The 11200-nt window shown below is 35.4% G+C and overlaps 1 protein-coding gene across 1 annotated transcript; it reads left to right on the forward strand.

Moving 5' to 3' along the window:
* Positions 1 to 2744: 2744 nt before the first annotated feature.
* On the forward strand, positions 2745 to 6320 carry LOC140145855 (somatostatin receptor type 1-like). Its single transcript, XM_072167542.1, is given in 2 exon segments — positions 2745 to 4492; positions 4495 to 6320. Coding segments are annotated over 2 exon segments (1047 nt in total). The 5' UTR covers positions 2745 to 3930; the 3' UTR covers positions 4980 to 6320.
* Positions 6321 to 11200: the final 4880 nt, after the last annotated feature.

Here is an 11200-nt window from a genome sequence, read left to right on the forward strand (position 1 = left end):
GAAATTCCAGTGTAGTAATTGGATTTCTTGCCCCTATAATATACATAACTTTTGTTCCCACTGTGTTATTAGTTTTTGAGAAAATTGCAAAAATAGACACAAATTTATCGAGGGGTGTAGTACCCCCTTAAAGCGATATTTAAAAGCTTATTTGTACGGAACCTGATACTTATTTATCTTTGGCTATTAGGCGCTATAAAAGTTGTTTTGAACATTACACATCATAGAAGATCAATAGAAAAGGCAATACGACACCACTGTTTGGTGCCATTAGAATAGATAGCATTCGTATTCGTATCAAAGTCATGTATCAGATATGCCGTTTTTCCTACTTTAAAAAAAAATCAGAATAGGTCACATAATTTCGCACATTGCGTGCAAAATAAGACTTGGCCTTAGCAGATATAGAATGATACGTGCTGCGAAATTCAGTTTTTCTAAACAACTATATATTGTCCTTGCATTTTCTCTAGGTGTTAGGCGGCTTTTATTTGCACAATGGGACGCTCAAAACACCAGGTTGGTGCTAGCGGCTACCCCAAATCCTGACCATGACTTGGCTCCTTGGCTTCGTCTATAGCTTAGTGTAATATAAGATTATAAATACAAGATGTATACGATGGCGAAGTTGCGTAATAATCGGATTAACTACCATAGCAATATTTGAAAACAATTTTTGAATATACCGCGCTGCACTTATCCCTGAATAGACCAGTATTGCATTCAATCTATGATTGCAAACATACACATGTAAAGAGTGTAACCTTCTTTTAGTGCGGCGCGATATGTTCAAAATTATTTTCACCTATTGCTATGGTAATTAATCCGATTAATTACGTCGTTTTACAATTCATCAACCAAGTGATGGCGAGGCTCATACCTTATTTATCAATACGTCTAAACCCTTCCCTGGCAAACTGCTGGTTTTCATGTTATGTTTATATTCCGTTTCATCCCGTATCATTAAATTCATCCCCAATTATACATGTTATAGGTCAATGAACGCGTATTACTTGTTATAGAGATATTAGACAAAATAATGCACGCGTGCTGATGTTGATGCTTCTAATGCATGTGCCCCGAAAGGGGAGTGCTTTAGACACATCAACATCAGCTATCATTGATTTACGTGTACAGCTCTCTTCCCTAATAAAAGTGAACCAATTGTGATTTTACCCTTGTTGTTGAATAAACATTATCTCGAAATTGGAACAAGCAAATTGAACAGAACAAACGGCATTTGAGAGCTAAGACTGCGCCCGTGACGTTGATGTAAGCATTATGTCAACGGTATTTTCTAATTGCCAAAGAGGGCGCTTTTCACTTGCACAATTTTGTTTTGGAGACAGGGTGTATAGTTTATATAGAGTATAAATGATAAGTTTCTTCGAACGTACATTCGGGGACAACACAACTTGTATTCTAACAATTAAGCTTTAATTATTATTATTTACGATTTTTCCAAATCGTTCGTCTAATATCATCGTAAGGACAAATTGCTGTTTCTATGAATATTTTTTCACGATATGTCACACGATAGGTTTCTTCGAACGTACCCTCGGGGACACGATAACTTGTATTCTAACAATTTAGCTTTAAAATTAACACAATTATCATCATTTACAATTTGTCCAAATGTTCGTCTATAATGACAAATTGTTGTTTCTATGAAAAATTTTTTCACGATATGTCACACGATTAAGACTATAATAATAAGAATAATAAACGTGTTATCCAAACGGCTCAATTCTTGTTATTACTTTTGAACCTAGCTTCAGCTCGATGAAAGTACACATCTAATTCACTAATGTCAAGTTACCGGCTTGTTGTTAAAAAATGTTAATCAGAATCACATAAACACTCTGTAAAGTTGCATAAAATGCAGACAGGTGCCTATACTTCCATAAAATAACAAGCTCTGTCAAATTTTAATCAGAAAAGAAAATGTTTATAGTTATATAGAAGGGTACGTTTTCATTTAAAATGTAAATCCCTTTAATTAACTTGTCATTATGTTTACTTAGTTACAGCTTGGTGAACGTACACACCTGGCTCAATAATGTCAAGTTAACTTATTTGTTTAAAAATGATAATCAGAATGCAACAATGCATAAAACGTCTGCAAGGCTGCATACATGCACACATGTGTCTACAATTTCATAAAATTGCAATCGGTGTAAAATTTTAATTAGAAAAGATAATGTTCAGAGTTATTTAGAAGGGTATTTTTCATTTTAAATGTAAAGCCCTGTATATTTGCTGGATTTTTAAAAATCTAATACTTTTTGCACATTTTTTTTACTTTCTTACTTTGCAGAGGAATTTCCTTTTTATTAGTGTGGCTGAAACTTCAATAGTATAGAAATACTTTAAGCACGGATTTTAATTCTCACTGCACGGATTATTATTCTCACTGCCCGAACATGCCAGGAGGCACGTTAAAATAGCCCCTGCCCTGACCACTTTACCGCTGGCTCGTTTTTGGTGGTCACAGATTAGCTTGAAATCGAGCAATTGGACAGTACGTGATACTGGCACGCGCCATTCATTACGTTCCCTGACATCATCTGTATTATCTAGAACAATTAGTCACCAGCACGGTAAAGCAATGTTTGCTATACTGGTGGTGCGTTTCGAGTGATTCAGTATTGCAGGCTCTGCGCATGTAATGCAAGGTGGCGCCCTAAACAAGCCCAGCTATTTATTTCAAAGTAGTATTTGGCACACGACTCTGCACACACATTTGTATGCTGGGGTGACAAAGAGAGAGGACGTGCATACTTTCAGTCATGGAAATACCTGCTCTCTATACTTCCTTCACAAATAACACTTATCATTCACTTGTTATTTTACAGAACCTGGATTCTTGTAGCGGAACTTATTTTATCGCATGTGTATGAGAAATAAAAAAAATACTTAACGTAGCTTTGGGTTGTATCATTATCATAACAAGTGTCATTGCAAATCAATCGTGATATTCCCGTGCTTGGAACAATAAGGGTGCATCAAGTCGACACTATTCATCAGTACGAGCAATTCCAGACCTGGCAAGGTCGACATTCGTCAATGTACCATTTAACAGGACATTGGATCCAGAAGCCAACCGGTACACTTCAACACGAAAGATTCTTTCACTGGAGGCCTTACGATTATCATTGCCTTTTTATAGAGCGTTGCTTTTGACAGATTTTACCTGTTGCTTGTTGTTGCTACTTATGGATAGTCGTTTCTTCTGCTGCTGTGAACAAAAACACCAACACTCTCCTAGCTTTCTTACACGCTTTAACACTTAAGATTAATACAATTAAATTCTGTATTACATAACAGTCTGGAGTCATGACATATATGGGGATGATAGAGTTACATTGTTTTTAAACATTTACCTGCCGAACTATTATGTAACTGGGTTGGTTTTTACCACTTGCGGGTCCAACGAGTTTTGTAACTGAATTGAATCGACAGTGCTAAGGGCATATAATCGTGATGCAGTGCTGGTAGCAACTGCGGCGCCACATTAAACATTCCACTAATCAATCATTTTGCAGATTGACTTTTAATGCACAATAACAGCGTCTTTATATTATCAACGAATATTAGTATTTAATACTAAATGTGCTTAATTCTAAATTACCATATAAGAATCTACAAACTATTACAACGCATTACGAGAACGTGAAAGGTAAGCTGCATACCAATCGGAACTGGTTCAGATTCAGACTCAATTACAGGACCACCTGTATGACATGCTTCTATTCCTATGAGCTAGTCTGACTTAAAGTTTCAGATTATTTCAAATTAAATATGCCTTCGTCAGCTTTTTGCCAATTTGAATGATCTATTTCCGGATTGATTGATTGATTGATTTAAGAAAACATTGACTAACAGAATCAAGTTTGTTCTATATAAAACACAGACATTTACTGATTAAATATGGATTCGTATTACTCTTCTTATTCCGATTATTACGACGGAAATTCATCTTACAACAAAACTGATTTGCCGTATGCGATAGGATGGATCGGCAAATTCTCTGGTGCTTTCCTCATAGCTGTATCTATAGTTGGATTAGTCGGCAATACAATGGTCATTTATGTCATTTGTCGCTTTTCCAAGATGAAAACAGTGACTAACACTTATATAATGAATTTGAGCTTAGCGGATAATTTGTTAATGGTAGCATTGATATTTCTATCGATATCAACTTTGTCCAACTATAAATGGGTATTTGGAGCGGCTATGTGTCACATCGTATACGCTATAGACGGGCTTAATCAATTCTGTAGCGTTTTTGTGCTAACTGTTATGTCGATAGACAGATACATAGCAGTTTGTCACGCGCGTGCTGCGAGACGCTACCGAACTATACGCGTAGCGATAGCGGTAAACATCGGGGTGTGGCTTCTAGCATTAGCCGCTGCAAGCCCGATTAACTTAGTTACTCGATACAGTAGCGACGATCAAGGCTGTGGATCGGACTTTGCCGCCGTATTTGGCAGGAAAAAGTACAATTAACACAAAGGATGTTCATAGTGTACGCCTTAATCTTAGGTTTTGTTGTCCCGTTAGTGATCATTGTCATCTGCTACACGAGTATTGCTTTACGACTGCGAAAAGTTGGCGCAAAAATTGGAAAGATGAAAAAATCGCGCCGCGTGAATCGCCTTGTCTTTGGTGTAGTTATGGCGTTTGTCGTTTGTTGGACTCCATTCTACGTCGTTCGCGTTATTAACGCCTTTAACCGGGCTTTTGCCCACTGGATCGGAGGAAGCCTGTTACTCTCAGATTTTGCTATGTGTCTGAGTTACATTAACAGTTGTATTAATCCTATTATGTATGGGTGTTTGAGTGGTAATTTTAAAAAGAGCTTTAAGAAAGCCTGGAACTGCGACAGCGGAGAGAATTATAGACACGGGACCACACCTGGAACAGGAACAAACACACAACAGACTAACAGACTGCAACAGATGCCATTAAGCTAGCCACATCATTGTTGCTAAATATGTACATTATGTAATATAGAGTATAATATATTTTGCGAAAGAGATAAATGCAAGAATGAAAAAATATGTGCTTTTATGGCGTACTTTATTTAATCCGTAACACCGTCAATGAACTTTGAATATTTGAAACCAGATTCCAAAGTCAATTTACGCACAATGGTGTGATAAACCAGGCATTTTAATAACGTGCTTATTTAATAATATACTTGCGACACGTTTATTAACTGAATGGCTATACATCTACAATAAGCCAGTACGAAAACGTTTTAAATTAACATTTTATTTTGAAATATATGTTGTTTTATTATAATGTGACGTGTCATGTCAAAAGGACACACTTTTGGGCAGGTTATCAATTTTGAGGTTTTTACAATACCTCATATCTTAAATATAGAGATATTTTGCTCCACAACGCCGTTTTCCCCAATGAAATTGGACATTGTTAAGCGAAGATATTGAGTTCGTAAGATATGGTATTATAAAGTTGGAAATTGAGATATCGGCCTTTAAAAATGTTGAGAGTAGGAATTACCTTGGAAAAATGTCTCAATACAAGATTTCAATTATATTCCAGTCTGAAACTATCAGACAATATTTTTAACATTAAAAACATCACAAATTCGCAACAAACCCAAATTGTGAAAAAAATCACCTCCGGGCAGACTTTTGGCTATTTCTCCATTTACGATCCTGTCCAAAATTGTCTCCTTTTGACATGACACGTTACATATTGTAGCGTTAAACGTCCTATCGTACGTGTTTGAGTTTTAATATGAAATAATTATTACATTGTGGTTAAAGGTGGTTACCTAGTTGTGCAAATTCAAAGGATCATAAGTGCTACTAAAGAACAAAGGTATTCTGTAAGAGGATTTAATTCAAATATCCAAAAGGCTGTATAAAAAATTGGCGTGCAACCATTCTTAAATTTTATGCAGAACATTTCAGCTATGATTGCAATTTTAGGTATACGTCTCAAACAGGTTTTTCTCTATTGAATGTTTGGTGAAAGCAAGTTACAGTGTGCCAGTATAAAAAGCTGCTATAAAGTTTGAATGCATTACAATTAAAATATCTCAACTGACTGTTTTGCTACTAGTTATGAAAGATTTCCGCACGTATTAAAATCTAAAGCCTTTGAACTATATGTTTTTTTAATGTACGTATGTATCATAATGAAAAAAATATTTGTAATCATGTTTATTGTTCATTCTTCTCTTAAATCTCGGCTTAGCTAAATATGGTGGATATTTACAGCTCAAGTTGGTATATTTTTGATTAATATTCTGGTCGATATTTTCTAGAGATGGGGTGGGTGTGTGTGTGTGTGTGGGGGGGGGGGTGCGAGTGTGGTGTGTTTTAGGTGTGGGGTAGGGGCGTGTGTGAGGTGTGAATATGGGTAAGAGTCACGAGTAGATAGATGTTCGCCGCCAAACGAGGCCATTATTTGTGTTAGCACCCCTCCAACCGTGGACACACATCTAAACGTGGACTGTCCACGGTCTGTCTATATCTGCAGGATGAGGACGTGGTGTAAAAACGCCATTTAGAGGACGTCCTCTCTTGGCGGTATAGGGGTGTACCCCTTAAATAGTACCATCTCATAGTGTGTATGTCCATGGTATGTCGATTCACTGCAGGAATGTGTGTCCTCGAGTAGAAAGTACAGTGCTTCTTTAATTTTTACGTCACCGTTTGGAGGCCCTTAAGGGCAGGTGGGTGTGTGTGTGTAAGGGGTGTCGAGGTGTGTGCGGAGGAATGTGGGTGGGTTTGCGATAAACTAATTTAAATTAAAAGATGGATAGCGACGCACAGAAACACAGAGGGTGACCATCCCATTTTATACATTCCACGTTGTATTTCATGGATTGTTACTGCTAAATATCAACACAGATTTGTAATTTAACAAAGAAGTTAGAAATGTCGATAGACTGATTAACGTATGATAAAAATGATAACAATTAAAGATTCAACAAAAACGTCTCAGTGAGATCTAAATAATATATAGTTACTCTTCATAATTTATATAATCATAAATGATGCGGTGTATACTTTCAGTCATGGAAATACCTGCTCTCTATGCTTCAACGATAACACTTATTATTGGTTAATTTACAAAACCCGGATTCTTGTATCGGAACGTATTTATGTAATGTATTATGTAAAGCACACTATTCGAATAAAATTACATCTTTAGAATCTGAACTTTTGGAATTTAGAGTGTAGTACCCGGGTGGTCATTATTGTTATACAACTTGCGCAACGCGTTAACCCATGTTGTTAACAAGCAAGTGCTGTTAGCATACAGGTGAGAATCTGTAAGCTGTATACATAATTATGCAAATCTCTATAATACTAAGCAAGATTGACGATTGGTTTGACTTTGAAGCTAAGCAACGAAGTAAACTCAACCCATAAAGTATCGAAACGATTATAGATGGTCAGATATATCGGGAACTGAAATATATAGCAAAAACTTATTTAATGTATATAAAGCGCAGCTTTCTCGTGCACATTTTGATACCTCTTTTGTTGCTCTACGATATCATTAGGTCGAGTTATGGGCGCTTGAGTGGCTTCAAGTCGGATTTTGAAAGTTGCACTTAGCTCCTATTCAAGCCAAGAAAAGATAAGACATCTTGTTCAGAGCATACGACGACGAATCCAGGCAGTGATAGACAGTAATTGAGTTGTCAGCAGAAAGAGTTCATGAGATAAGTCAGATAAGTAAAGGGTAGCAAGTATTGAAGTTGGAAGTCGAATGAGTAAAATAAAGTAAAGTTCGTGGTTAAGTAAACAGAGCACATCGATGTCCTTTGTCTTGATTTTGTGTGTGGGGGTGCGTGTGTGTACACGACGAACGCATTTGGCTTGAATAGGAGCTAAGTGCAACTTTCAAAATCCGACTTGAAGCCACTCAAGCGCCCATAACTCGACCAAATGATATCGTAGAGCAACAAAAGAGGTATCAAAATGTGCAGGAGAAAACTGCGCTTTATATACATTAAATAAGTTTTTGCTATATATTTCAGTTCCCGATATATCTGACTATCTATAATCGTTTCGATACTTTATGGGTTGAGTTTATTAACATGGCTTTTTGACTTCAGTCAACGACATTGTGTGACGTGTTTCTACAAACTCCTGATTTGGAATGTAGGTAATGTGATATACGTACTATAAAAACAATTGTTTATTTTGAAAAAAAAAAAGTTCTAATGTAGTACCAGATATACGTACAAATGTACAGAGAAGTGGAAAAGTTATAACCAATAACAGACAATTGCCCATCTTCTCTACATAACATTTACAATAATTTCTAAAGAACTGTTGGCAAAATGTATTAAAAGCAAAAAAGTAGTTAAATATATTCACAGCTGCATAAAACAGTCAAAAAGCTATTATTTCAACAAGTCGTCAATTTTGTGAATATGGCCAACATATTGACCAGCGTTTTTCTTTTGCAAAAATTTAATTTAAAAAAAAAAAAAAAAATAAAAAATAAAAAACATAGAAAAATAGAAACTATAAACTAAATCTCATCTCAAGTTAACCTTATGATAGTATATTTTGCTATTGCCTTCTGCACTTTATTTTTACGATGCATTAGTTCAAAACGTGATTGTACCCATTTTCCGTTTCCGCATTTTGTTATTACGGCTATGAGTATTGGTCGATTAGCTTTAAAACGACAGGCAATGTTTTAATGTCATATGTACTTTAATACAATTTGTCAAACCAACAATTTCTAATACGGTATGATAAAAACAACACCAAGTGCGATTAATACATTCAACATTCAATTATAGACTAAATATCACATCTGTGTGTTTTTGTTTATTACTGTTGGGGAAATAACCAAAAAAACCACTGAAATCTAATTTTAAAAAAGATGTGACCAAATTCTGCGTACTCTATTCTCTATAAAATATTTTATCTCAAAATTGGATCTACAGATATTATGTTCCTGCTTTTGTTATGTTTGCGGCGGCTGATCGCAATATAGCAGACAGTCTATGCAGCTTTCACCTTACCTATATAGATGCAGTTTAATATATTTTGAACGAAGGAAATATAGTGTCACGTCCCGGGCAGCACGTCCTACATTTTATTCACACGAATTACTTTTTTTCTTCTTGTGATAGGTACAATATGCGATTTAATCTAGATTTCTAAAAACCGTATCTAGGCTAGATATGCAATCAGCGAAGCAATGAACACGTAAGAAAGTATAACGCGCCAACTCGATGCTCGAAAGGCGTTACTTGAGCCAACACACTCTCAATATACTGAGCATAAAAAGTATCCGAACACATAAAACAAAAGCAATATCTTAAAGACACTCAACATAAATAACCAAATAAAGTATTCGATTGAATTCCAAATTTCATAATCGCTGGATACATAATTTTGTTCTGCATATTTTGACACCTCATTAGAAACGATTCAAAGCGACTGTGTTTCCGAAGTTATACCGTATGGAAGAGGAGAACAATACAAAAGTGGCACATTTGGCATATTTTCTCCTTCCCGTGATCCCAACTGGCTATTCTAACGGGCTTATTATAGCGCGACGGATCCGCTCACTTGCTGATAATGAGTGCGTTTTGAGAGAAAAGTCTATGTAACTTGTGAAATGCTCTCCTTTTTATTCAAATTGGTACAACTTTTGAGAATCAAGCTGGATCGTATCGCATGAGGTGTCAAAATACACTATTGACTAATTCATTTGAAAAATTAGGCTCAGTGTCTTTAAGGTATTGTTTTTGTTTTTAGTGTTCGGATACTTTTTTGCCAAATATAACAAGAGCGCGCCGAGCGTATTATTATATGAGACAAACATTAAAAGACATAAGATAAAAGAGGCTAAAATGACACGCGTATGATGTATCACGTAAAATATCTACTCCAATAATATCGAAACCCTAAATTCTTGTTTGCAAATGAGACACAGATCAGTTCCAATGAGCCGAAAGGAAACAATGTATGATATGAAATTACATTATCCCGTTATTATCATTCCTATAGCCAAGTATTACTGCAACAAATACAGTAATGGCTGGGTAACATATTTTTTGTAGCAAATTATGGAATTATTCTTATCAAGTAACCTATTTTATTTTTTGTGTACCTCATGTTAACAAAATGCCGTCTTTGGACTTTGTGGGTTGGATTGCGTTATGCATCTAGGCTACACATGAATAAAAAAAGAGTCCATACTTACTGCGTAACTCAATAGAGACATTTTTGCACTGTCTCCTATATTGTTGTTGGAGCAACTGCCATAATATTTATAACCTGAATATCATGTTAATTTAATAACACTCGAGTGGTAATTTGGAGAACCAGGTAGGTTCACAGTATATGGCAAGTAAGATGCGTAATAATTTTAATAAGAAATATTTTAGTGAAATAACATTTTTAATTGACACCGTTTTCATTTCGATGGAAATTGATTTTGATTAAAAAGAAGACTGGTATATCAACATCATTTGGGATTTTAGTATAAAAATAGTTTCATAAAAAAAACCTGTTACCTCATTGAAAAGCCATTTTGTTTGAATGAAACATGGGTGATAATCCGAGACTTTGGAATTAAATATTGGTTAATCACTTCCTATTTGAAAAGCCAAGATTTTACTTAATCTTTTAAAATGAAGTAAAGAAGAATTTTCGAACGAAAATCAAGATTTTCTGATAGATTTGTTATTTTCTGATAGATTTTTTGAACGTTTAACTTGCCAGTCAGGTAACTTATCATTCGAATATCAAGATAATTTCTTGCGAGACTCAAGATTACGAAATTATTATCGGTTTTGGGTAAGATTTCAAAGCAATCAACGTTTTCAATAAGTATGTTTCACATACTGCAGTTACTGTCCGTTTTCCTATACACAATACACAGTGCTCTTTCCCATTGACGCGTGACCTCTACAAATAGCCTACGTTAAAAGTATGGGGATATGCCTAGTTAACGTCGCTGTGTGAAAAATAACCGGCCAATATTAAAAGTACTCTTCTAAAATTCTAGACAATATAGTTTTGTAACATGTCCTAAATTTTTAGCTAATTTAGATGTTTGGAAATATGCGTACTTTGGTGTTTTAGGAAGGATATGTAAACGACAGATAACACCAAAAATATGAAGAAATTATTTCCAAACCGTGTTAAGTCTGCAAACCACCATGTTTCTCATTTTC

This window comes from Amphiura filiformis, chromosome 2, assembly GCF_039555335.1.
Source record: "Amphiura filiformis chromosome 2, Afil_fr2py, whole genome shotgun sequence".
Classification (NCBI taxonomy): domain Eukaryota; kingdom Metazoa; phylum Echinodermata; class Ophiuroidea; order Amphilepidida; family Amphiuridae; genus Amphiura; species Amphiura filiformis.